Raw genomic sequence first — 27,610 nt, forward strand, 5'->3', positions numbered from 1 at the left:
CTCAAATCATATGCTGGAAAAGGAAAAAGTAAAACAAAACCAAAAAAAAGAGTGCTGAGCTGTATAGCGGAAAATGTATTACTAAATGCCACGAACTTGCATTTGAAAGGAATTGCTGATGGTGAATAAATCCACCATATGGCTTTACAAAGCTGATAGTGCATTTATTTCCCAAATATAGCGACATCAGCCTATGACAGCCCGTTTTTCTTCTATAATCCAGATTAGAAAATTATTTAGAGTATAGTATCAAACACAATCTATTGGGTCACTGTCAAATAGTCACTGGTGTAATACAAGGCTTTCATGGCAAGAACAGGGTCTCACGTATAGCAATTACGGCTGCACAGTTTCACCACAATATCACAATATTTAAGGAATTTCTGAGACTTTTTTTGGTGACCTTGCTTTAGCACAGCTGCCTGCAGAGAAGAGAAAGGTTAAACCTCAGACTATTGCTTTTGTGAGCATTTTCACTGAATTGACACACACAGACTTGTGGCCCTTTGTGCCCTCTGCTAGCACAGGAATTTGTGACATTCCTGGGTGGGCTCAGTGGAGAGAGCACACAAAACCCAAGAAGCTGCAGGCTATCGCTGGGTATTTACCATCTGGTCTGCCAAGCCAGGACAGCAGCTAAGCATGCCCCTAGGGCTGATGAGAGGCACTGAGCTGTGCCCGTGGTTTGTGCCAAACGCAGCCACAGCGCTAGGGGAAACTCGTGCCCTCGCCCCCGGCCCCGAGCAGAACAGACACATGAGCAAAGTTGTCTGGGGGGGACGATAAAGAGAGACAATTTCCCTGTTTTTTCTTTTAGATAGGTCACCCTGACCATGCTCACCATCCTGCCTCCCCAAAAGTGCTTAAAATAACCACATCTCAAGCCAGCCGCAGCCCAAGAGATCGGCTCAGGAGCTCAGCCTCCCAGCCAGCTGCTCTCCCTCTCCCACTCGGAAGCATTCTGAGCTGTCCAACCCTGCAACCTCAATCAGGTCTCTTCCGAGTGGGAGGGCTGACAGAAGGTACCTTTGTGCTGATTTAAGCACTAACTAAATATAGATGACACGGGAACACTGGAAAGCTACAGCTGAACCCATCTGTAGCGAGCAACATACAGGCACATAACGGCAATATCTCCAGAGCTTTGGAAACACGCTCCTGGTGTGGCTCTTTCTGCTGCTGGCGCTGGTGCGACTCGCAGAGCGGTGGGGAGCCCGAGCCCCAGGCGGCCTGGGGACCAGGGGCACCCCGAGGGCACCGCGCAGGGTGGGCAGCCACGTCCCGACACGGGCTAGGGGAACAGAAAAAGCAATTTTCAAAACTCCTCTGACCACAGGATGGAGCGGCCACAGTTAAATGGATTTTTTACAAACCGCACACACACCTACACACCCCAGCTGCGTGTTTAGGTACAAGCAAGCAGCCTGGACCGCCCACTGGGGGCTCGGGGGGCAGCGGGGCTGTCCCCACACGCCCCAGCCCCGGCTGCGGACCCGCCGGTGCTGCACGCGCGGTTCTGAGGCCGGTCCGTGTCACCGGGAGCGAGGGTCCCGCCGTGCTGCCCCGAGCTGGCTCCAGGCTCGCCCCCCGCCCCGTCCCGCGGCGCTCTGCCCGGTCTGAGACCACCGGTACAGGCTGGGTCGCACCGGACAGCTCCGCAGGGAGCCAGACTGCGGGGGGGCTCAGAGTGGCCGTGACCCCAAAACCGCCCAGCGCACCCAGAGACGCCGGGCGCAGGAGGCGGCGGGGGGACCCTGCCTCAGTGGGACCCCTCGGAGAGGCCGCCGCTGCGCCCCGCGCGACCGGCACGGGTACCGGCACCTAGAGCATCAGCGGCACCGGCACGGGCACCGGCACCTACAGCGGTACCGGCGCCGGTGGCGCCCCCTGCCGGCAGCAGTCGGCACTCGCGGCGGGCAGGGCGGAGCCGCCGCAGACCCCGGGCAGGCACCCGCCGCCCGCAGCGGGCACCTGCCCCGACGGCACCGGCAGGACGAGCCGGCCCGGCCTGGCGGCGGGCGGCCCAGGGTCCCGCCGTTCGCACCGCTGCCCCCTGGGCAGGGGCCTCCCACCGGGCACCGCAAGTCCCACCGGCGCGGCCGCCCCTCGCCGCACTGACGCGTCTGTTAAACACTACCAAGGACGGTGCCTCCCCCCTCCCGGGAGGCCCGGTCTGGCGCTGATCAACCCTTTCAGCGAAGAAATTTCTTCCTTCTCCCCCTTCTCAACCCCTCCTGGTGCAACTTGAGGCCGTTTCCCTGACGCTGGTTACTTGGGAGAAGAGCCTACCCCCCCATGCCCACACCCCCCTGTCAGGTGGCCGTAGGGAGCCGTCAGGGCCCCCCGAGCCGCCCCCTCCCCAGGCCGAGCTCCCCCAGCCGCTCCCGTCGGACCCGTCACTCACTGCTGACACCACCTCCCCAGGGCGCTGCCCCGGTCAAGGGGCTTCCCAACCCACCCACACTGCGTGCGGTCACTGGCGAGCTGGGCGCTCCCCTGGAACCCTCCACTGCCCTGCCCCCCCCCCGAGGGGCACAGGGGGCTGCTGAGCCTTACCAGCATTCAGGGCGGCTTCTGTCCGTCCCCAGCTTCTCCAGTCCTCACCCTGCTGTCACCCAGTAACACATCCTGAACAGAACCCGTGCTGCTGGAAGGTCTCAGTGAGAGAGGGAATAAAGACTCAGTTGGGTGTGTGTGTGTGTGTGTGTGTGTGGAAATCCGTTTGTCTCCAGCAAATAAGTAATATCTCTTCTCATCTTTTTTAACAAGAGGAAATATGCAGCTACAAAGCTTCAGAAGAAATCCTGTGCAAAATTTATGAGCTGTTTAAGAAAACAGCATGCAACTCTACCAACCACCTTGCCTGGCAGTGCTAATCTAGATCCACTGTCTCAATTGCATTTTAATTACAACTTTAAAAACTCCAAACTCAGCAGAATCACCTCCTGCTCAACATTCCTTCCCACTTACTATAATGAACTTCGTGGTCAGGGATTTTCCCGTTCTTGGCCCTCTGGAATGAAAAGGGCATTGCTAAAAAGCAAAACTTGAATGGACGGACTGGTCCCCATTTACTTCACCTGAGACACACGGCCCCATGAGCCACCCACACAGCACCCTTATTCTGCACTGATAATCACCAAAGTTTGATCAAAGATAACCTCGGGGTCTCAGCACGAATCCTGTGGGACTGCCCGCAGCCCATCCAAAGGGAACCACAGGCAAAACCTGAACAACCTCCTCAACTGTGTTTATTCAGATAGCTCAGAAGGGTCCCAGTAGGATATCAAGATTAATTCATTTCAAATAGCAGCTTAATGTCATGCCCATGAGAATTTAAAACCAAATTCAATCCCACTCTCTACCCAATAGCTTTGAGAGAATACAAATGAGGTCATGTTTCAGCCTGGGAAATTAGTGCAAATGCATGTATTTTTGTAATAATAAAGCCAACCTCCAGCTTGGGCCTTGTCTGAGCCTAGGAGCTCCTAGGCTTTTTTTTTTTTTCTTCTAAAAAAAAAATACTACTTCAGCATAGTCATATCATTTATGGCTGTAAACTTACAGTAGTGTAAGGTCATGTGAGGAATCATGACCTTGATATAGAAATGCTTATATATCAGGGCTTATTTACAGATACAAAGCACTTACATTGCATTAAGAGGTTTAGAAATGCCACTGGCTAGAATGAAAAAATTCCACCCTTAACTGAGGAGAGCATCGTGTGCAGCTTAGACCTCTGTCCTCGTTTATACCGGCTTTCTGCAAGGCCTGCAATTAGCTCCCAGCTTGGAGCACGGTATACCCAGAGGCAGGGAGCACTTCCACCAGGAGCGGCCAGCCTGCTCCTGCGGCCAGGGCAGCAGCTCATGGTGGGGAAGGCAGGCAGGGGGTCTCTCCCAGTCGAGGTGTAGTTACTGTCTGCAGGACACCAAGCCAGCTGCTTACACAGATGTGGCATGGGTCTGCGGGGTCCTGAGGAGCCCCGACCACAGTGGAGCTGAGACAAGAGGAGGGAGGATGGGCTGTGGGGAAGCTGAGGACGGCGGTGCGGTGCAGCCGGGGGCTGTCAGCGCTGCGGGAAGAGGCTCCCCGCTGCTGCCCACTGACCAGCATGGCTCCACCAGCCCGCTGCCCTCTGAGCCAGCCCAGCTGGCCGCCACCACAGCAGCATCCCTGACCCACAGGCTGTGCCTGGGCTTTTCCGGAGCAGAGACCATAAAAGGCAGGTTTTGATTTTCTCCAACATCTGTTTTTGCAGTCTCCGGGGCCTGCAGCGCCTTGGCACTGGGGTAGGTACCATTTAGAAGCGCAAGACATGAGATCATCTGCAGGTACCCCACGAGCTGCCCTCCCCGTGAGAGGCTGAGGAACGACGGCCACAGCTGCTGGTCTCACGTGCCTGAGCACCCAGCAGTGGAAAGCCACAGCGCAACCACCCTCCCTGGGCTGCAGGGTGCCACACTGCTCCCCCAGCCTCCTCCCACCACAGTCCCCAGGCGAGCAGCCCCTGCCGCGGGCAGCCTGGGCCAGGGGCTGCCCACCTGCCTGGGCACCTCTCACCGCCGCAGGGGAGGCAGCGAGGGGGCTCGGGGAGGGATCGCCACTTCTCCCCTTGCCGCCACAGGGCATCGCCGCTCCCCAGAGCCACAGCCATCCCTCCTAGGGACACCGAGAGCTGGAGCGCGTGGTCGAGTAACAAAGCAGAGGAATCATCCACAGTGAGTTTTCCCTCTCATCTTTGACTCTCTGCCCCTTAAAGGACACAATTTAGCATATCATGAAGGACAGAGACTTCAAGCGGAGTTCTTAATGAAACAGTAACATCTTTCAAAGTGGCTTATATACTTTCCCCCCCCAAGTGAAAGTGCTCCTAGGGCATCCCCCCTCAGACAAAAAACACAGATCTTATTATTACTGTATTCTGTGGCAAAAAACTATACTGAAAGAGTATAATCACAAGAAGAAAGCTCTGTGACAGCTGAAAAAGCTTTCTTCCTCTTTTATAAATTCCTGAAGCTAGTAGAGAGCAAAATAAAACCCTGTAAGTGTGTATGTATATACATATGAATAATGAAAACGTTATTTTTTACTAGAAGGCCTTGAAATGGACAGAGTAAGACAAAATGCAAAGGAAATGCAATGAGTACAGCCAAGGGAAGCTATTTCCAGCTCCTGAGCTACCACAACAAAAATGCAGGTGCACCAGTCATCCCTAATGAAGAAAACAGACCCATCTGCACCACCGAGATGCCTAAATACCAACACCCGAATCTGGCAGCTGGACGGCTGGGCATCGTGCCACCCTGCAAGCGGCAGCCTGTGGCCAGAGCTCACCCATCACACTGGCCAGGATGAAGTCCCTGGCATTAAAGCAGCACTGAGGTGTGCCTGCAGCTCTCCGGACATCCCTCCCTCCGGGCGGGGGCGGGGGCAGTGCCCTCTGACTCTGCAATGCCTCTGTCACCTCCTCCGAGCAATCAGGAACAAAGAGAAACGGGTATAGCAGAAGTAAGGCCCTGAGCTCACTGGGAGGAGAAACACCATGCTTCATTTGGACATTCTGCCTCGTATTTTGGGCAGGGAATTTGCCTCTTTTTTTCCCCCAGCAACAACCCATTCCTTTGTGGCCGCACAATGTCAGCCTCATTTGCTGTGAGGGAAAGAACAAACCAGGCGGCTGGATTCCTGCACATGGTGCAGGTTCTGATAAATGCAAGAACTGAGATTAGGCAGAGCAAGCCTGGTGTTCTTCACTAAAAAGCAAGGGCTGATATGGCATTCAGACTGACAAATTAAAGAACAGCTAAATCAGGAAATGCAATTACTGTAGAAAGCTCAATCTTAACTCGGTGTTCTCCTCCACCAGCCTTAAACTAATGGCCTCTCTTCATGTAATTATAGACTATTAGTTACACCAAACCATATTTGCATACTTACACAATCTTACTGTACCCCTAATGCACATAACTTTCTGTAGTATTAGCGCTGCCTCAAATTTAATTTATGTGGGCTTTACTCCAGGGTAATTCAGGACTTCAGTGAAGCTCCCAACTGCCAGTGCCTGATTAACTCAGGTCGAAGCCGATGGGATGACTCACCAGAAAAATAAACCCACTTGCAGTCCACACAGCAGGGACAAAACTGACAGGCTGATGGTAAGTATACGGGTCATCATAAAACAAAGTTAGTGTCTTCAAAAAACAATGCGCAATAAATTGGCAGGCCTAGGTTCATGCCAGGCCAAGGATCTCGGCTGTGGGGTGCTGCCACCCCAAGAGCTCCCCAGCACCCAGCCTGGGGTTTGCTCCGCAAAGCAGCGTGCAGACCAAGTGCAGCAGGTCAGCCCCAGCCAGCCGCTCCCCACAGCTGCTCGGGTCTGTGGGCAGCTTAATGCCCGGGATCAGGGGCCTTAAGACATATTTTAAACAGTTCCCAAGCGGACTTTCCTTCACTTCGTTAATTGGCCTATTCCACTGATCCAAATACACTAAGAGGCAAAACCTGAACATACTTTCTGTGGTCACCCATAGAACAACCCACTGTCTGAAGCGTATGATATAGAAATAATTATATTTAATATGAATATATATTATATAATGTGTAATATATTTGTAATATAAATAATTTTATCTGGTTTTTTTACATGCATCACTCAAAATTATTCCAAAGGCCAAAAGCTTAGCCTAGAGGAGCCCCTAAGGTAAAGAGATTAGTTTTAAGGTGCCTCTGGCTGAGCTTTCATGTTAAAGACCCCTAAAAAGCTAACCCTCTAGCTTAAAGGCATCTTTGAGCTAAGCTTTAAAATCAGCCCAAAGGTAAGTGATTAAACATCCCAGCCTTCATGTCACCTCTGCTGGAACCTCCAAAAATGCTAGTGCAAAGCTTGGGCACAAACTGGGGAACATGTGAAAACACAAAACAGTGAAAGGCTCCAGGGAAAACAAGCAGAGAGTTACCTCGGGGCTACTTACACACAGGAACTGCTCCACTCCTTGGCAGCCTTTCTGAGCCAGGGAGCTATTCATACAGATACCCTGGGAATTATCACAACTTCAAAATCCTTTGTTTTAAAGGAAAGTCACATTTTGGTCTTTAAAGAACCCCAAATCTTATGAGTATTGAGCTATTCAGGAAATCATCGGTCTGATTAAAGATAGGTTTCATTACTTACTGTACTTTTTCCCCCCAACTAAACCAGTATTTAAGTTTGAGCTAAAAGTTGGTTTCGCTAACAGCACCAATTCTGAGTGGTGCTTGTTGCTTACCTTGCCGCTGAGAAGTTTCTAAATCAGGCACTAGACTGTCTGAACACTTAGCATTAATAAACTAAAGGTGAAGGTATTACTTAAAGCAATACACTAACTTCCTTAGAGTAATCGCATTAAATGAACCAAGTTAGCTCCAGGCCTCGCACACCAAAGCAGACACTGTATGACCTTTCCTAGCTCAGCCTTTGGCAAAACACTGATGCCGACCAGAGTGCACAGGATCCACATTTGGAACATGTATTTGCATAGGCTTGTACAAACCTGAGCGAGGAGCAGAGCCCACGTACACCCGAGGACAAGGAGGTTCACAAGGACTCGCCATGTGCTCCAGGCTGGAGCAGCGTTACAGTGCAAGTGTGTTCAGCAACAGGCTCGTAACAAGCAGTTGTGCTTTTTGCATGACTCCCACTGCCCCACAGAGGCAACGAGGCCAAACTGGGGACGTCCCGGGGTCAGGGCAACCCAGGAGCTACTTAACAAAAGACAGAGGCGTTGCTGTGACTTATCAAGCAGCAGAGATCATGCCGTCTCCTGCTCTCTGCGTGTGCAGTCGGTAATTTGGTAGTACAGGTAATTTCTGCAGATCAAATGTAGATACACTTTCTGCTTAACCCCCCTGCGGGACAGACCCAAGCTGCTGCAGGAGGAGAGCTCTCGGTGGCTGACCAAGCTCCCCGCGCATTCATGGCTGGTACAGCAGCAGCAGTGGGCACCACGCTGGCACCGGGCTGGGAGCCACTGGTCATCCCGAGTCCCCTTGGGATAATGCCAGCAGGCTCTGCCTTCTCTCGCGACATGATGGGGACAAGGGCTTCCTGTGCCCGGTGGCTGGGTGGAGCTGGTGCCCACCCTCGCTGCAGACAGTTGCTGCCCTGTGCCTCTGCTGCAGCTGCAGCCCCTGCAGAGCCCCCAGGCACCAGTGCCAGCCATTCTTCAGGGGCCCTGAAAGAAACATTCATTTTCAAATATGTAATATTTACCCCACTGATTTTTAAAAATCTATTTATTAAACTGCCTTCCCATTTCTCTTCCTCCGCTCAGCAGTACAGCTGCCCGCACGCAGCACGCACGGCTCCCCAGGGAATGCAGCCAGGCCAGGGCGGCAGGGGCGGTGTGACCAGTGTCACCAGGGCAGCTGCCACCAACAGCAGTGCTGGCAGCACAACACACAGGGCACCCACGGAGGCCCTTCAAAGCCAGGTAACCTGTCCCACTGCCAGGGGCTCTGCCCACGACACAGGAGGGTCCCAGCGCGTCAGCTCAGCATGAGGTTCCCAGTGGCACAAGGGTCCCAGCGCGACAGCTCAGCACGAGGGTCCCAAAATACCCATTTGGCATGAGGGTCCCAGTGCACTGGCTTGGCACAAGGACCCCGACATACCAGCTCAGCATGAGGGTCCCAGCACACCAGCTGGCCACAAGGGCTGCATGGCTCCTGCCTGCCCAGCCCCTGCGGGAGCCCTGAGCACTTCCCCGGGAGCCCAGCCCGCACGGGCACCACTGGGCTCAGCTCCACTCCCGCTGGGAAAGCTGGAGCGGCTCCAGTGACTGCCTGCAACTGCAGCAGTTTTACGTACCCACAGAGCCAACCCAGCCACGTCAGAGAGAATTCCTTGTTCTGGGCATGCTTTTTAATTAATCTTACCCTACACATTAACACTAAAAGGTGTGCTGAGGATCGAAGATTCTCCCCAGAGGAAAAGAAGGGAGGGAAAACAACAAACAGCTTGGCTTTAAAACAACATTTTCAGGAGGGTGGAGGCGAGGAAGGCTGAAAGCTTAACCCTTAACAGATCTTCATTTTTCAGTCTAGGGTGTTACCAGACACAGCCACAACCGACTATCTTCAGCAATACAGAAACCCACAACTTAAGCCAGAATTCCTCTACTGTGCATAGAAAACTCATTGCAGCAGAGGCCACAGACGCACTGAAGGGCACAAACTGCATTTCAGTGAATGCCACCGTTGGCTCCAAGGTCATTCAGAGCCGACAGATCAGCAGCTGCCACTCAGTAAATACACGAAACACATTCTCCACTAAGGATGGATGACTTTCTTAGTTACCTTACTGGTTTTCTTCCTGGCTATCCCACATTAAGGGAAAATAAAAGGGCCCAACAAGAGTAATAAGAGGTTCAGAAAGCTTCATGTGTAAGGATAGGCTCAGACAGGGAATTTAACTGAATGAGACTAGATACAGCATCACAATAAGGCCAATGCCGAGCAATTCTTCTGCAGGCTACATAGTAGAGACTGAGAATCATTTTAACTTGCAGATAGTTTTGTTAGAGATAAATGAACACAAGCCATGAAGACAGCTCAGCAAGAAAACTGATTACCAGCAGAGATACCAATTTGGCATCCTTTGAGGACTGAGTCAAGTTTGACAAGAACCTGTTAAGAACCTGCTTTATTAGATCCTGCAGCAAACAGAAAAGTGATCTAAGAGACCTCCCTAGGTAAGGTCTTACCAGCCCTCCAGCCACTCATCGCTTCTCTGACTGTGTTTCCATGCTAACTGTAATAACTACCACTTAAAATCACTTTAATGTTGTCAGTAAATCTTGGGAGAAGCAATACAGCATGATGGCTTTCTCCTGTATATCTCCTCCCATCCAAAAATCTCAAGTCTTAATTCATTTATTGCTAAATTAGAAGAACCTAGAGAGCAGCTGGATGGGAGTAAGATTCCAGGCCAAACCTGGGATGGATGAAGAGCTTTTGTAAGAATCCCTGTACTATGTCAGTACTGCCAATAAGTACAGTTAATCCCTCTAGATGACTCCCAAGGGACTTTTCAGTGCTTTTTTTTTTTTTTTTTTATTATTCCTTCCAAAATGCCGCCAAGACATCTACCCATATTCTCTTCCAACCTTGACCTAATACTTTGATTTTGGAGGAATGTGTGCAATCCCAGGCAGCTCTACCAGGGAGCACAGATCCGAATAGGTGAAATACCAACAGCACCCTCTCCCAGGAGGGCCAGGGCTCCCCGGAGCCACCCCAGCGGCACAGCTGGGAGGGCAGCGACCGCAGTTACCTCGATAACAATAATGTAAGAAAGGCCGCTGAGACACTAACGAGACACAGAGCCAGGGCACAGCCAGTGGTAACTGCCCGGCCAGCCCATTGTTTTTCAGTCCTGCAGCTGGGACTCAAGACCCTCCCGCACTCCCCCCACACTTGTTGTTCTCCGGCGTGAGTCACATCCAAGCAGCATTGCTCCTTGCACATCTGCCTCTGGCAGCAGCTAGGGTGAAGCAGGGCATGGTTTCAAAGCCCTTGGCCACCACCAGCAGCTCCTCCCCGTCCGTATGGCACACGCAGACCCACTGTACCTGTCATGCACTCTCTCGGTTGTGGGTGCATTGGCTGTGTTTTCTATTTCCCAAGCAAATAGGAATCTATCCACAGTACAGTGTGAAGCTGTTTTTTTTTCCCACATGAAAAAGAAGACCAGCCAGCATCAGAATTCCACATCAATGATTACAAACCTTGTGCTTGGCCCCTACTACTGCTCATACTGCACTACTGCCAGAACTTTAAGCTACTGATTTAGTCATTCTAACTTATTTGCATGAATACTGAATGTGCAGGAATGAACTGCAGAGTAATAGCAAGCGCCTGGTGGGCTCTTCAAAGCAAGAAATACCGAGACTTGCTGGTGCAGAACAAACAGTGAGTTTATTGCTTCTATCGGTACGGCTTGAGCCCACTCACAGCAACGACCGAACTACAGACCTTTGCCCTAACGTGGCTTACACTCAGCCAACACTTTCTTTTGATCCTCACAAAAGTGGTAAGTATAAAAGAAGTGCTAAAGGTTCTTATTACATTGTTACGGTGATTAGACAATAAAATAGTACAAGACCTACAGCGTATATTTGTTTTGAATGTAGCTCAAGTAGCAGCACTGCTTCTTTGACAGGTACCTCTTAGGTGTTTTCATTGTATTGTCCAGATTTTTGTGTGGCAGTATCAAATGTGCATCATTGTTTTTCTGTTACAATTAAAAAAGCGTATCTGAATTTACTGCTAAGGTCTAGATATCAGATAAAGTATTAAATAAATATTCATATTTAAATGATCCCTATGAATTGCAATAGGAGTGAACTGAAAGCAGATGCATTTTCATTGTTGGCAGGTTTGTATCTGCACCAGACCAACATATGATTGCACAGAGATCCCACAACTGCGGCAATGAACGGCTGAAGTGATTCAAGACCTTCAGCCAACTCAACATCAACCAGATTTGGAAGACTTTGGAAGTTACTGAAAATGTATTGAAGTTGTTGGCCTGTCAAATTAATAAAGTGGTTAAAGATCTCCTAAGCATGATAACAGATCTTAAGGATAGGAAATAACCATTACACATCTAAACATTAATTAAAATAGCCAAAAGAATTATTGCTTCTGCAGAACAACCAGAATTTCAAACCCTGCTCAGGCAAGTGCACAAAAATGCATTTCTGTTTAAATTCTGGATGAAAAACATATGCATGACTCAAAGTTTGGTGACTGTATGACCTCAGAGAACTCACTTCCCACCTTTGTGCGGCTTCCTCATCTGCAGGAAAGGATATTGTTTTCTTAATTCAAAGGCTTTTTTTTTCTGAGGGTTACTTAGCTAACGATTTACACGATCTTTGATATCCTTGAGTCCAGCACATTGTAGAACTAAAAAAATAAAGTTTACATTTGAAAAACCAGGCAGTTGTTTTGATTAGCATATATGTATCCATTCTGAAGTGGTTTATTTTGTAAACATACATGGCAAGTCTGCCAGCTACTGCAGCTCATCCACAGTTCTCAGCAAGCCTGACACTAACACAGACACATACTTGTTATGGCACCTCGGTCATTTAACCCTTTTCCAGCAAATAACAAATGATAGAAAGCCCACAGTGCACATTCCACATGGAAAGATGTATTTGGATCAATTTTCAGTGCACACCACACCACAAGAACATGGCAGACCCAAATACCCATTTTGTATCTTAAGTAACAGATGAGAAATGCTTTTCTCCAGCAGTATTCCTCATTCAAACGCAGTTCAAGAGTAGCAATCAGGCTGCAAAGGATAGAATCATGAGCTCAACTTCTGTCAAACTGCTGCCATGCAGCCAGGCTACAGGCATACCTTTAAGGTCAACGGGACAGCACTGACGTGCTGCTGAGTGGGACTGAATACAACTGTGTGATGCCAACCCCGCGTCCCACTGCGCCACGGAGCTGGGCCAGGATCTCAAGGCGCACGAGCTATCCTGCATCCTTAGCCACACGCCTCGGGATGAGGAGGGATGGCGTTTCTGGACCACAACAAGTGCGATGGCAACAAGGGAAGCCGACAGGTTGCCTGCTCAGCCACACCGCATCCACCACCTACGGCACTGTACCCACGCCAGCTTGCTCCAGTTGCACCCCCTCCTTCCCATTCATTACCATGATCCCGCACCTCCACAGTAAGCATAACGACACTGGATCATTTCCATGGGCACTGCCACTCAAGGACTGTAACTTCACAGCAAAGCAGAGCCGAACAACAAACCGGTCTGTGATGAAATCAATGAAAGCTCAGCTGCAACCGTCTAGAACCATTTCGTAGGCAGTGCCAGAAGAGGATAAACAAGCGTACTTGAATTTCAGGTTTATTACACCTTGGTGCACAGTCTTTGTTCTCTGTTCCAGCAGTCAGGCTCTTGCCCGAGTTCTCCTCTCAGTTCTGCTAGTCATTTAGCCTATAACAGGGTCATCTAAACTCTCCAGAGCTCAGTTTCACCCCAAATTAATGATATGCAGATAGTAACTGGTCTGAGAAACAGTTCTGTACAAGTTTCATTCTTTATATGTTGTTTGCAGTGGAAAAGAATAAACAGCACACCGGTGGGGCATTCTTTCTTTGTTTTTTTTTCCCCTCAGCAGCCTCATATGACCTCCCCTAAAATGGCGAGAACTGCTTCTCCATTGAATTACTTATTCCAGTAGAACAATCCAAAAGTTACTTGTTCAGCATATCTTAAGGATCTGTGCCTTTGAACAAAGTCAACATGAAAACAAAAGAAATCTTCAAAGAAATTTTCAAAGAAAGGACTCCAGAGTTAGTCTGATTTATCTGTTGGGATAATTTTCTCCACTTAGAACTTCAGAGACATTAAATAACAATTTTTAAAAGTCCATAGTGTCTGCTTGACTAAAAAATAGCAATTATATTGTGTGTGCTAATATATATTAGATATAACAATTTAGCCTGGAGCGTCATCATTGCCCAGTCCTTCCTGCTTGGCTCTTCCACTCCAGACCTTCAGCCTTATGACTTTCTTGGTCAGGCTGTGGGGAGCTGCAAGGGGCTCCCCACGGTGCTTCTCTTTGCCAGCCACATGCAGTGGGCAGAGCCTGAAGCCGTTCATCTCCCAAACAGCTGTAAGCACGCTTCCCTGCATCATGCCTGGATTCCCCCATGGCTCCTGGCTGGTCACTCAGCCCGTGCACACCAGTTGGATGCAGGAGGCTGTAGAAAGCCAGGTGACTGGGAGGGGGTTTTCCTCATTGACTAACTCTGGTTAGGGCGCATGAGGAAAACCACTGTGGTCCCACACGGGACAGAGCAGTGGTGTGAAATTTTGATCACGTGCAGCTGTTTGGACTGCAGAGGACTGACAGAACCGCCCGACAGCTCACACACAGCAAACGTGTGCGCAATCGCACCACACGGGTTGTAAACCAGCACGAACAAGTGCTCCCTGTGGGAACAGTCCCACCAAAACCTCCGCGACCACAGACCCACCCAGACAACACAAACACTCCTGAGAAGAACATTTCATTTTTTCCCAAATAGCTGCAGAGCTGTTTTGCCAGGACCTGACAACAGGCTTCACTGAACAAGGGAAAGGGCACAGACAACCAAGCGTGGGCACTGCCCGACAGCATCTCCGCATTTTCTTGGGAACATTCAGATGACCTAAGGCCACATTCACAAACTACATAAACCTGAGAACCGTGTGACACCACAGTGAGAAAGCCTTCCTTCAGCCGGTCCTGCTGCTTGCTTATTTGCACAATAAGTGCAGAGTTAACAGTAAAGCAAGAAGCATCGCCAGGAATAAACAAACTCATTTTCTCCTAACGCTTCGCACGCCCTCCCAGATGGTTTCCTGCCTCCGCCGCCTGGGGCACGGTGCAGCCTCCCACCCCGCTGTCCGGCCCGGGGGGCTTTGCCCGGCTGGAGGGGCTCAGCCCGGTGCCCGCGTCCCCGCCCGCCGCCGCGTACCTTCCGCGTGGCAGCTGGAGGAGAGGATGGCGCTCGGCGGTCTGAAGATGTACGGCAGATAGCGCGAGAAGCATTTCATCTTCCGTGATTAAAAAAAAAAATAAATATATAGAGTAAAAGGGAAACAAACCCGTACAAAGCTAAAACAAACAAACAAAGCTAAAAAAACATTAAAGAAGAAAATAACGCAACCTCTCCTCAATCCATGAGGCTCCGCCGGCACCCGGGCAGCCTACAGGGCAGGGGCGGCGGGGGCTCGCTGCGGGGGCTGCCCGGGGGGAACCGGCCGGCCGGCCCCCATGCTGCCGGCACGGCGGCCCCGGCCCCGGCGGCAGAGCGGAGCGCCCCGGCCCAGCCGGCACCGCCGCTGCAGCGGCCGAGGCGCGGCCGGCGCTGCTGACTAAGCCCGTCCTGCCGCGAACACACCCCCGGAGCTCCGCGCCCCGGCCCCGGCGCGGCCCCGCGGGGAGGCGCAGACCCGCGGCCCAGCGGCGCCCCGAGCCCCGGGCACCGGGCGGGGAGGGCGGAGGCTCCGCCGCGCCCGCGGCGCTTGGCAGCGGCTGATCAGCGCCGGCCGCGGCCGGTCCGCGCTTGGCACCGGGCAGCCCCCGGCCCGCACCCCCCGGCCCTTCCTCAGCCCGCAGCCCCCACCGCTTCCCCGGCCCGCAGTGCCCGCAGCCCCCGGTCCTTCCCCAGCCCGCAGTCCCCGGCCCGCAGCCCCCGCCGCTTCCCCGGCCCCCGCAGCCCGGCGGCGGTGCGGGCAGGACGCGTGAGCAGCACGCAGGTGTGAGGAGCCGCAGGGTTCGTGGTTTGCATCCCCGCAACGCTCGCGGCGCAGCCAAAGCGCAGCCCAGCGCCCCCGCACCGGGGGCTGCCGGGGCACCGGGGCAGGTGCCGCCCGGGGAGGGGGGTCGGTCCCCGGCCCCGGGGCTGTACAGCCCTGCTGCTCAGCCCTCCCGCGATGGGAGGGCAGCTCTAGACCAGGGGGTAACGAAAGGACACCAGAAAGGCACCCACAAACCACAGGGTGCAAGTTAAACCACAGTGCAGAAACACATTTTGCTGGAGCGTGGGATCTTCTGAGGCAGGGCTCTTAATTCAGGTTTCCCAGCACCCAGCTGAACCTGCAGCATCTAAGTGGAACAGACCTAGATCAATATTGCTAACACTTTTTCAATCACAGCCTGCTCTTTAAGGTAGAAATCTCTCACAGCTCAGTGCACTCCAAACTCGCGCTGCCACAGCCTGCTCAGGTGCACACGATGGAAAATAACACAGCATCAAGAGGGCAGGTTGGAAGGAAACAACATAAGCTGCTGATGCTCATACACCCCATTTTACTGCTGTTTAATTACTCTAGGGACAGTTTTTTTGGTTTAGGACCAAACCACTCACCACCCTTGCCTGCTGTTGTTACTGTGTGTGGAGCACTGGGTCATTTTACTCTTTGGTTTCATCATCTGGCTGCAGCCTTTCTGACTTTGCTGTCATTGGCAGGTGGCAGCATGACTGCATTTCTCTCAGAGATGCAAAGCACCTGTGCCAGTGAAGAGAGAAGCTCTTCATTTCACTTCAGTATCTTTCTTTTTATTCAAAATACCCTCTCTGGATGTGGAAAAAAATATCCAGGTCTGGGCTGTGAGCCATGCAAAGCCTTCCTTCTTAGAGCTGACGGCTCGCTCTGCGTCACACAGAAGTGAAGGCTGAAGATCAAGTACTACAGTGTATCTCAAGCCTATCCCAGGAAACAAGATATGAAATAAAGAGGCAGTATTTTATAAAGCGCTTTTCATGGAAAGTCACTTTATGTGCTCATGTGTGACTCACACAATGAGATTATTTAATATACTAGCCTGGAAATGGAAATTACTCTCTGAAGCAAACACATTTATGATATGTAATTCATGTGTATGTACATCTATCCACACACATACACTTTCACATGCAAACACACCACCAGCATCACAACCAAAAAAAAGCCCAGTCCTGTACCTAACATACTCTCCCGAACTTCCTGCTCAGCCATGGTGAGGCCATTTGTACCTGTTGGCCAGATTCAACAAACCAATGTGGTCACGTTTTTGTTATTGGCTTCACTGAAGAGAGCCTTCAAGTACTGCCTCTCAGCCTTCACTGCTCCGTGAGTCCAGGTTACCCCAAGAAAAAATCATAGGGGTCCCTTCCTGTCCCCATGCCTCTGGATTCCTCCAGCACTGGGTCTCAAATGTGGAAAAAAAAATAGCTTATAGCCTTCACTTGATAACTGGTTACATTAAGAAAAGGATAGTGAGTAAGAAGAGGCAACCTAGCATTTTATTAATCCTGAACTAGCAAACAAGTACTCTGGACTGTTAGCAGATTTGCAGATTCTACAGTAAAAGCACAAAACTTTTGTAAGCACTTCTGCAAAAAAAGACCTCAGTGAAAAAATATTTTGGCCTTAAATGCAACGGAGTGTTTTTTCCCTAGGGATTTAACAAACTTAAATATTCTCCTGAGTCTGGGGCCCCATACTCTCTCAAGGCTACAGACTGAAACCCTTCTCTGCAAAAGCAGGGTCACAGGGAGCTGCAGGTGGGGCTGGGTGGGTGGCAGTCACCATCCCACCGGGGAGGTCAGGGCTCTTGGCGGAGGCTTGGGCTGCCTCCCTCTCTCCTCGGTCTTACAAGACTGTGCTTCTAAAGAAAGCATCACACTTCGGGAAATACAACAAAATAGAAGAAATAGATCTAACAGGCCAGCTCAGTTCCTGCATCTGAATACCCACACGAGCAGCTGCGAGCAGCTGCTCTTCTAACAACACTTTTCAGGCACTGCCCCACTTGCTAGCAAGCTCTTTCCCCAGCATTATTCCCATGTCCAAACCCGCTCAGCTGGAGGGATGAAACACTGCTGGTAGTGCCTACACTCCGGTTTCAGGCAGCCACCATGGGCACGGTGCTGCCAGGGCAGCCAGTGTGTGATGGGCAGCACCGCGCATGCTGCATCCCAGTCACTGGCCTGTGCCTCGTGCCGCCAGTCCACAGCGCCGTGCCCAGGGACATCGCTCACCTCCTCTGCTGCGCCAACAAAACGGACACAAATTTCCATGCGCTTATAAGAGGTAACACAAACGAACACGCTCTGCACATGGGAGGCAGGATTTTATCACTGTTTGTTGGGCCTCCCTACGGCAAAAACCATTGCCCATACTGGGAGGGTTAAGAGAAGAGGGATGTGGTAAGGGTTTCAGCTGTCCTTGAGGGATAAAGAACATATAGGGAATAAAATGTGAAATGGAAAGGGGCAGGAATTAATGGATTAATGGGCAATGCAATAAGAGAAAGGAAGATGAAAGTGTGAAATGAGAATAAGAAAATGGAGGAAAATGCCCGGTAAGAAGTTTAAACCAGAACAATCATAGGAAGAACAGAACTGAATGAATAAATTCAACTTGAAAGTCAGAAAAATTGAACGCATCATGTATTTCTTTTCAGTTGTCCATGTTTTTGCAGTCCACATGTTGGCTAAATGCTGAACAGATGTGCTTGCACATAAATAAGTGCCTAAGTGATTGAGGAGCACAAATCACCCTGAAAGCTACTGAGTATTTGTTCCTAAAATCCCCCAGCTGCCTGCATCAGTCCCTCCAGCATAGACACTTATCTGTAGAAGTGTATGCGCTGCAATTTGTTCTAACTCCAGATACAAGAATGAGAGCCAGGTTATACTTATGTCACCCAGAAACAGAATCCAACTGATGCCAGCGAGGATGTTACAGTGGGAGAGACTGTCTTGTAATTCCCTGAAAAATTCTGTAAATAACAACTGAAACCCAAAAGGAAATCTATTTCAAAGACTATTGATATGATTAAGCCATAATGCCTTCAATTGAATTTTTTGGATCAATAGTTAATTTTAGAAATCCATCTTTTTCAAGTGCGTGAGTACATAATGAAGGCAGAAGCGAGAAGAGTATAACTTAGCTCTTTGCCAGCAGTTTCCAACAGCACAGTAACAAACTTCTGCACACTGATGAGGCAAGATGTACATGACAAACAAGTTATTTTTGATCACAGCGACAAAAGGAAAAATAAACTTACCTTCTGTCACCCCAATATCTATAGTTCCTTTTACTTGGCTAAAGCACCACAACACATCCTGCATGAGGCTTCCAAATCCTGCCAGGGAAACACATGCAGAAAGAAGATAAGATACGATTGCATTGGTGTACAGATTGTCCTTTTTCAAATGAACACACACACATGCACATACGAATTGGCACACAAAAACCTGCAATGCCTGTGTGAAGATAAATATTTGCTCACCTGGTATCATTCTTCCATACAAAGTCCGAAGCTAGCACTGCAAAACTGAAAACATTATGCCCGCGTTATGAATTGCCCGTCTGTTTGTTTTCTCCGTACCATGGCAGGGCTATTTCGAACATGGTGCAATTGGAGTCAGTCCCCTCTACATCACTGGCAGCATCACAGAAGAGTCAGGAGGCCCTGTAGTCACGGTCTTTGTCACAGCCTCTCTCCATCAGAATACTAATGCCCCCAATCATTTCCAGCATTGTTGAAGAGAGTGAAACAGAGAAAAAGAGCACCACGCTTACTACCACAACAAAATTTTTTCCAGTCTGTGGTTAGTGGAGTCGTGAACTGCTTGCAATGAACCCAAGCAAAACGAAGCCACTTTCCAGGACATCATAATGTTGTAATCAAAATTTGCCTGGAATCAGAAGTGCACTGTAGTTGCTTTAAAAGAATACAGACATTTCTATTATAAGGTGTATTATTAAACTGTAGCTGTCTCAGTTGTGCTTGCTCCTCTAGCAATACTCTGTGTTAAGCCACTCTGAGAGATATTAGGATTTTATCTACTGCTGCTTCTCATTTTCTTGACAGCTCAGCAGAATTTCCTTTCCTGTAATGCAGTTTTCACTGTAGTACAAAAAAAAAAAAATAACCCACCACCTCAAAGGACAACTTGCTTCCTTTTATCCTAACACACATTTTATCTCAAAGCAATTTCCAGACACGAAGAAAGCAGCACAATGGAGCCATGAGGACGGGGAATGTCATCTTATCTGCTTTATACACAGGTGAGACGTGGCACAGAAATTGTGAATGTTTCGCAGTCGGTGAGTGCGATCCTGGACCCAGGCAGGGCATTGTGTTATGGGAGACCCATATATGGTACTTCCCTGCAAAACACAAGGAAAACACGGAACTGGGAGATAGTGTGTAGCTGGAGACATAGCTGAGGCTGGGCTGTCTCACAGCCTACCAAATGTCTCTGTAAGATTTCTGTCTGGTTTTATTTAAATCATGATAAGTTTTCCTGCGATAATATAGGTCAATATATATAATATGTATTAAAAGTAATATAACTATCTCCAAGACATAATAGATACAAAGTCCAGAATGAGCTTTATTGGATGATTCAAGCCAAATACAGGGGAAAACTGGAGTTTTAAGAATATGAAAGGATCTGAAATCTGAGGGTATGGGACAGCTTGATAAGACTATGAAAGAATATTGTTTAGTGAGATTCAAACCTTGAGATGTCTGAACAGTGGGAACAGCTGCAAAACATGACAGGAAGATGTGGAAAAACTGGCATCTACAAAAGCAGGTCTGAACATCATTGTGTATGTTGGAACATCACATTGGAACATCACATCAGTTCTGCTAGAAGGTTTCAAAAGTGAGTGGACAACATGGGCAAGAGGAGCAATATTGTGATGCCCTTCTGTCCAGGTCCACTCAGATAAACTCCTCAAGGGAAGAAGGATTTGTGACTTCTTCCTCTTGGTCTGGGAGTTTGATGATGCCAAACACGTTTCTGAAAAGAGGGCTTGTTGTGTTTCCCAGAACCCTGGCTGCCCATAGGGGCTGGTGGGGGCAGGCGGGCAGCGCAACCCCCCCACAGTGCTTTCCTCGCTGGCCGTGTGCCCGGCTCCATTCAGCGCCTGGCGTAAGAAAAGCTTCTCGCTATCAGAGCGTGCTGCGTTGGGTTTTTTTTTTCATGAAAGGAAAAATAAGTGTTTAGAGGAATTATTTATAACTCTCCACTCATTTGAGGGCCCTGGAAGTGACACCTTTGACACGTTTGTGGAACTGCTCCGAGAGCAACGGGCTGCCTGCCCATTCACTGCACTGTGTTATGCAGCAGCTGCTAACGCAAACTCTTTGGGCATGGTTTTAATTCAGAGGACAGACAAAGGCAGTATCTAATATGGCCCTGCTGGGGTTTAGGAAGCCTTATTTTGTCACTGAAATCGGGACTAAACCTCTTAACACCAATGTAGCACTAAGCAGTAGGCATTCTTTCTATTTACAGCCCTGGATGTGAGGGGATCGCTCCACCCAACATGCTCACGGAGCTATGCGAGGGTATGTGTTACAGCAGAGTGTTTGCACGTTCACCGTGCATTGCATATTCATTTTCATTCATGCACAGGGCTGGTTACAAGTTTCTCACTTCTAATGCAAACGCCTGCGCACCCTCAGACAGTGCTGCTGAAGCTGCTCACTAACTCCACATGCTTCCCCAGTGGGATTTGCCCTCCCTCGGGGGGGCTAGTTGAGTCGGAGGTCGCGATCTCCCACTGCCGCAATCACCTTTGTCCTACTTTCAACTAATTTTCTGTGGATTGCAGCACCTTATCAGCTTTTCTCCTCTTGCGACCAGAACTTCCTTGCTCAGAGGCTTGTTTCTGCATAACTCAGATAGTGGTGTGCTTTCCCCCACCCATTCCTTCTTTCCCATCCCTCCCAAGGCTGCCTTCCTTGGTTAAGAAGTCCCTTCGTTTGTCACTTTTAAGAACTTCCAACAACTTTAGAGAGTCAGCTTGGCCTAGACTGTGCACAGATTAGTTTAATGTATAGCTAAACACTAAATCTGAGTTTGGTAAATTGGGAGTTTAGACAACCATTTCAGAAGATTCCTGCTGATAACAAATGGTTCTGGCTGCAGCAGCAGGTGATCCCACACCTCTCCTGCCGAGCAGGAGGCTGAGGGCCCTGACTAGGCACTGGAGATGGCACTGGCCATGGCAGCTCCCTGCCAGCCCCCTACCCTCACTCCATCAGTGCCCCTGCACGGTGGCCATGCATGGGCAGCCCGTGCCAGAGAGGGGACAGGGGTCCTCGGGCCCACCCAGGTGCCAGGACAGTGATGGCTGCTCCTGGCCGGTGACCGGCAGCCTGGGCACGGGGCTGCACAGCTGCCATCGGGCTGGTAACAGCAGCAGCTGCAGTTCAGCACCAGCCGCAGTCACACGGTTGCTTGGAGGGAAGCGAACTCAAGGGAAAGCTGTTTGTGGGGGAGAGGGGTGTGTGAAATGCCCACCAGCATCCGAAAGCCTGTGGCTTTCCAGAGGCTCTGTGGCACTTGCCCAAGACCAGGCTGAAGCTTTGACAGCAGCGACAGTGCATCTCTCCAGCTCTCGGCAGTTTGCGGGGCTCTGCCTCTGATCTTCACTGTCATGAACATTGGTGTTCAGTGATTTTTTTGCCCAACAGCCTTTGACAGGATTTGTTCCTGTCCTTGCTTTGGAAGGTCACACATTTACACCCGGGATCATCTATTCCTGCATTGCGCTGGATGAGCACGGCAGCCGGGCCCCCTCTGCCCTTGGTACCTCCTGGCTCCTGGGGTAGAATACTGCTACGTTACGGGAACCAGGTGGGGAAAAAGACTTCACTGAGTCCCCATTTGATTTAAAGCATGCCGTCATGTTTTTCAAGTTTTATTGCTGACTTAGCTTCTGTAAATTCTCTGTGGACAGTGTAGCGATCACCTGTAATTCTTGGGCTCATTTCTTTCAAAACATCGGTTCTCGCTCTTAGGATAGGATTTCCCTAATGAAGTGCATGTCTTGTGATATTGATGTATAAAAAGGCTTACCTGCAAGCTTGGTCTCTCCTCAGCATGCAAATTAAATGCCTTTTCATTCTAAGAGTTTGAAGAACTCTTTTAAAAATCAAATATGCCTGGGGAAAGGCTGCGCATGGGTATTGATTAGCTTTATGATGTCTGCGGCCGACTGCATTGCATTCAGGCCTGAAATGAGGTGAGTCACGCACACCGTGGGGCAGGGGGAGAGCAGCTCGCAGACCTGGTATCTCGAGAGTCTGTTAATACTGGTGGGAGCGGGGGACGTGCATAGAGAGCACTTCTTGCTGCGTGAGGTTATGATAGGTGCTGGTTATGGAGTGGGAGCAGGAATACTTTTTACTTCTCAGCCCATCTATTGACACATCATGTGCCCATAAAACAGAGTTAACTTCCATGTGCATCTGTTTGCACCGCTGTGAGGCTGAGCTCACGAGTTGTTAGAGTTGTTAACGTTCCAGCTCCCTGGAGGAGAGCTGTTACACACATTTTTGTGCACAGAGCTATTCACAAAGCATTAATTTCTGCAGAAACTTGCTTACAACTTTTGTTTCCATTCTATGATTTCCCCCTAGTTGTTTTTTGTGATGTAAATATTATGGGAACATTTTTTAAAAAAATCAAGAAAATGAAGATTAGGTGGTTTTCATGGTGGCAAAAGAAGAGAAACACGTTAAGTGAAATGAGGTGGATTTCCTTCTGTACCTGGCCATGTCAGAAAACAGACTCCCCTTATTCCAGGTGTAAGTGGAGCTGGAGGGGGGGAATGCATACTAACCAGAAAGTGAATAACCAAAAGTGAAAGCAAGGCCGAAGCAAAGGGAAACCCCTTGGCACAGGGAGCATGAGCCAGGGCAGCATGAAGGGGCAGGTGAGGATCCTCAGCCCGAATGGAGAGCAGCTTTTCAAAAAGGGATGTGGGGTGGGAAGGGCTGGAGGGACAACAGCCTCTCATAAAACACTGTGGTCTGCTCCTTATTTCTCCCTTCACACTCTCCTTCATCTACAGCTTTTAAGATGTCTTCAGTGCATTTGTAGCTCTAGTGAGTTCGATAATGTGTAGAGATAACTGAGCTGGAAGGAAAACAAGTTTGATAGAAGCTGATACACTGTTCTCTGCATGGATTCTGCAGCTGACTTTGCAGAAGCATTGATACCTCATCCGCTAGTTTAAAGCTGCAGTTCCCAGCATGGCACAGCCAGTGCCACGTAGGCAGGACCGGGGGTACTCGGCAGCCTCAGGTCTGCCACTCAGGATGTCTCTCTGGTGTTTTTTCTATTCCAGTACTCCAGAAGTCAGAACCAGTTGACAGTAGGTTAAGAAGAACGAGGAGATGTGGGAATAACAAAGGCAATCTTGTGTTAATTTCTTGGGAAAACTGAAACCTTTGGAGTTGTCGTCTTTTCATCTTGCAGCCAAACAGAAAAGCATGGTGAATTCTACTGTGCATTTGTATGGATCACTGATATGTAGTGAATGAATCTTGCAAAAGCTGCTGCTGGCAAAGCTCAGTTTAGTGAAATAACTTCCATCTATGAAAAAGTAATTCTGTCCAGTAGCCACAGAATGGATCTGCTTTCGGAGCTTCAGTTAATCTTTCCATTAATACATAAAAGCTTTTATTCAACAGTCTTCTCTACAGAGCATGTCCTCCCTCTGGAGTAGTTAGATTCTGAAATCCTCTTCTGCCTTAAATTCTAGTGACCTCTAGCTGAAGAGGCTTAGCACTTCACATACTATAGCCACCAAAAGCCAGAACTTGGTGTGTTCCCAAACACACCAAACTTGGTGTGTTTCCAAACAAGAAATCTTGCAGGGATCAGTGTGTTTAAAAATTATTTTTTAATTCAGGCATAGATACATATATATGTAGTGGGTGCAGGTGCCACTGTGCTGTGGCCTGTGGCAAAGGCTGTGGGAGTCAGTGAATGGGCTGTCACATACACACACACACACACATTATTTTTTTAAGCTGGGTCTTTAATATTAGCAATTTTAAAGTCACAGTACTTTTAAAAACAAAATTAACTGCTAGGGTACCTGCAATCTGCATTGCTTTAGGTGTTTTCTGTTGTTTAGTAGCTGAAACCTTAGCTCAACCCAGGACTGCTTTCTGCTGTACTGATGGACTTTGTGTAGGGCAGTTCAGTATGACAGGGTTGACCATGCTCTTTTTTTCCTGCCTCTGCCAGTTACTTCATTAGTACAGGTATAGTTGTTGCAATGTAGCAGCCTACAGGCAAGGCACGTGATTTGTTGTATGCACAGTTACATCCCTTCATAAACGCATCCAGCTGTATCCTGGCAATTCTCTTATGAGTGAGTCGATGGTATCCTTCATTCTGCTGTCTTCAGGAAAGAAAATCAAGAGATGTGTTGTATCCAGATGGACAATGTTCTTGACCTTGTGGGCCACAGTTAAGTCTTGTGGCTTAAATTTGTAACTCGGGTGTTACTGAGTGCCAGTGTGAGAAAGAGCTCTGGAAATAGGACTGTAGAATTGTTTAGGTTGGAATAGACGAGTCCTTGCTTCCATACGGGTTAGACGGGTCAACTGGCAGCAGGGACAGCTTTGCCCATCCCAAAAAACCTCGCTCCCTGCTTGTGGGAGAGGCTGTGCTGCTGGCGGGGAGCCGCGGCTGCTGAGCGTCGGGAAGCGCAGCGGAGGGAACCGGCTCCAGCAGCTGCCGCCGCCGGGGCTTTAGGGAGCACGACCCTGGGCTCCCCACTCGTGACTCCTCCCCACGAGCAGGGCTCGCCTTCCCGTGATGACTCTGGGGATAGAAACGGAGATGTTGCTCTCCGTTAGCTCAGGGAAGGAGAGCTTCGGCCAGCAGTGACCCTGTGTGGCTGATGGCAGAACTGCTGTCCCTGCGTGGGGACCTCGCCCTCCAGCCCCAGCAGGCACAGGCAGCAGCCGGAGCTTTTGAGGGCTGAAAGCCCTGGGGAAACTGCGCGAGGTAGATTAAAACATTCAACGTACCGGTCTTAAGCTTGATTAAATACGCATCTCGATACCTATGCTTCTGAACAAATGTCCACCTGCAAACCAACACAGAATACCTCAAATTCAGTGGAAGCTTTGGGCACTCATGTACAAGTGAGCCCACTTTCACCACAAGAGATGCCAGCAGTGGATATTAAAATCCGACACATGGAAGACATACCATAATGTCAAAGTTCACCAGAGCGTTACAGCTGAGAGATGGCTGCTAAGTCTATCCAGGACAAGAAGACTGCCGGTGGATACTCTGAAAGGTGAAGTCCGACCTTGGGCAGGGAAGGGAATCTCAGGCCTCCTACAGCTGAAGCTGTAGATAAATCATTAAACATTCCCCGCAGCATGAACTTGTTATCCAGCCTACCCGAGATGCTTTTATTTCAGCCACCCTTTTTGTTTCTGTGGGGTAATTACTGGATCCCCATCCTTGTTGCAGGGCTGTGCAGGTGGTCTCCCAGGGAAGAGAGCTGGGCTTCTCTGTCGGGGGGCTGACCTGCCGCCAGTGCCTGGTACGTGCTCCTGTCCCTGGGCTGGGTGGTGAGGGCGAGTCCTTGTCCAGCGGCAAGGTGAATCCAGCCTCCTCCTCCTTCTGCAGCCCATATTTATTTTTCATACAATTTGGTGCGTTTGATGAGAATTCTGTTTTAGGGGAACCCAAGCTGTGTTTCAGCTTGTTGGTTCTTCTCCGAGTAATACATGACTATGGCTACGGTTGGGTAACTATTCCGACTCTCGCTGCCCTGGGCAAGGACTGGTCTCCTTAGGAGCTCCAGGAGGCTGAGCCGAACACGAGAGGGAAAGCCAGCGTCCAAAGAATACGGACAATGGGATGGGAAACGTGGTGTCTCCCTTTGCATGGGATCCTTTCAGATAGGGATGTGCCTGGACAGAGGGGGCGGCGTGCCCACCGGGGCTCGGCTTTACTGCGGGCAGAGCCGCGGGGGCCGAGCTGGGCCGGGACCCCGCGTTGCCGCGGGTGGGGGCTGCGCCCCGAGGCAGGCGAGGGACGGACCCCCGGGGAGGGTGGTCCCTTGCTGCGAGACAGGAGCACAGCCCGACCCCCGCCCTTGGCAAAAGCGGCACAAATCCACGCCATGACACGAGGCAGAATAGCGAATAACGCCCCGCCGGCCGCGCCGCGCAGGGCACAGTCCGGGTCCCGCCCGGGAGCGGCGGCAGCGCCGCCATCGGGGCGGGCCGGGCGGCGGGGCCGGTCCCTCCCCCGGCCGCGGGGGCTGGCGCAGCCCGAGCCGGGCCGGGGGCGGTGGCAGCACCGACGCCGGCGCCTCCGCAGCCTGGAGCCGCCGCCAGCCGGGTGGGGGGGTCAGCACCACCGCGGGGGGGCACGGCTCCTCCGCCCCGCACCCCCCGTAGGCGCGGCCCCACGCGTGTGCGTGTGCCTCCGCCCGCGCTGCTGCGGCGTCCCGGGCAGCTCACGGCGGGGACCGGGGACCCGGCCGGGGTCCGCGGGGCGGGCGGCGGCGGGGCCAGTCCTGCCGCTCCGGCTCCAGGGCCGCTCCGGCTCCCGGGCCCCCTCCTCCGGCCGCCGCCGGCTGCTGCCGCCCGGGCAGGGGCTGCTCGGTCCCGCCCGCGGCCCCCTCGCCCCTCCCGAGGTAGGTGCCGTGCTCGGTTGCGCCCCGCAGACGGGGCTCCGCATTCAGCCCCGTGGTTGATCTGCTTGCCCCGCGGCTCGCGGTGGGGGGGGGGGGGGGGCTGCTTACTGCTGCGACAGCTTGTTTGGGGGGGGTGGCTCAGGCCGTAACTTCGTCCCTGCCAGCAGGAGGGTGAGCGCTGGGAGGTCGCATGGCCGCGCTTCCAGGGGGGCTCCAGCGGGGTGAGAACCGAAGGTGACAGCGGTGGTACCTGCCCTTGTCCTTCCTGAGCTTCACAGAATCATTTAGGTTGGAAAAAACCTTTAAGATCATCAAGTCCAACCGTTAGCCCGGGACTGCCACGCCTGCGGAAGGGTCCCGAACGGTCCTTAGCTTCTCTGGCACAGAAGTGGCCGGGCAGTGTCCTGTGGTGCTGTTCCTGCCCAGCTGCAGTTGTTCAGCAGGGCAGCAGCAGCACCCGCCCCTGAGCAATGAAGAGAAATTTTTGTGAGCCCCTCGGAGTTAGTGGTCCCCTTCCGCGGAAGCTCAGTAGTCACCCATCAGTGGTAATGCAGCGGTGCAAGTGGTGC

General features: G+C 50.8%; 2 protein-coding genes across 4 annotated transcripts in view; one reads left to right on the top strand and one right to left on the bottom strand.

Annotated features, from left to right (window-relative positions):
• Positions 1-18,871, bottom strand: part of PPP2R2B (protein phosphatase 2 regulatory subunit Bbeta) — a 104,606-nt gene extending 85,735 nt beyond the window's left edge. The window contains exons 1-2 of one of the 3 annotated variants that reach the window (XM_037398310.1): positions 18,847-18,871; positions 18,622-18,699 (exon numbers count right to left, since the gene is read on the bottom strand). In XM_037398310.1, the coding sequence (XP_037254207.1) occupies positions 18,622-18,699; positions 18,847-18,856 (88 nt within the window). In that variant the 5' untranslated portion in view covers positions 18,857-18,871. Of the gene's footprint in view, positions 1-14,539; positions 15,049-18,621; positions 18,700-18,846 lie in introns of those variants that run through there. The other 2 variants (XM_037398312.1, XM_037398311.1) reach the window with 2 other exon arrangements.
• A 7,796-nt stretch (positions 18,872-26,667) lies between these two features.
• Positions 26,668-27,610, top strand: part of STK32A (serine/threonine kinase 32A) — a 34,982-nt gene continuing 34,039 nt past the window's right edge. The window contains exon 1 of the mRNA XM_037398449.1: positions 26,668-27,041. The gene's annotated coding sequence lies outside the window, so the exon portion shown is untranslated. The remainder of the gene's footprint in view (positions 27,042-27,610) is intronic.

The sequence above is a fragment of the Falco rusticolus genome, chromosome 8 (assembly GCF_015220075.1).
Source record: "Falco rusticolus isolate bFalRus1 chromosome 8, bFalRus1.pri, whole genome shotgun sequence".
Taxonomy (NCBI): Eukaryota; Metazoa; Chordata; class Aves; order Falconiformes; family Falconidae; genus Falco; species Falco rusticolus.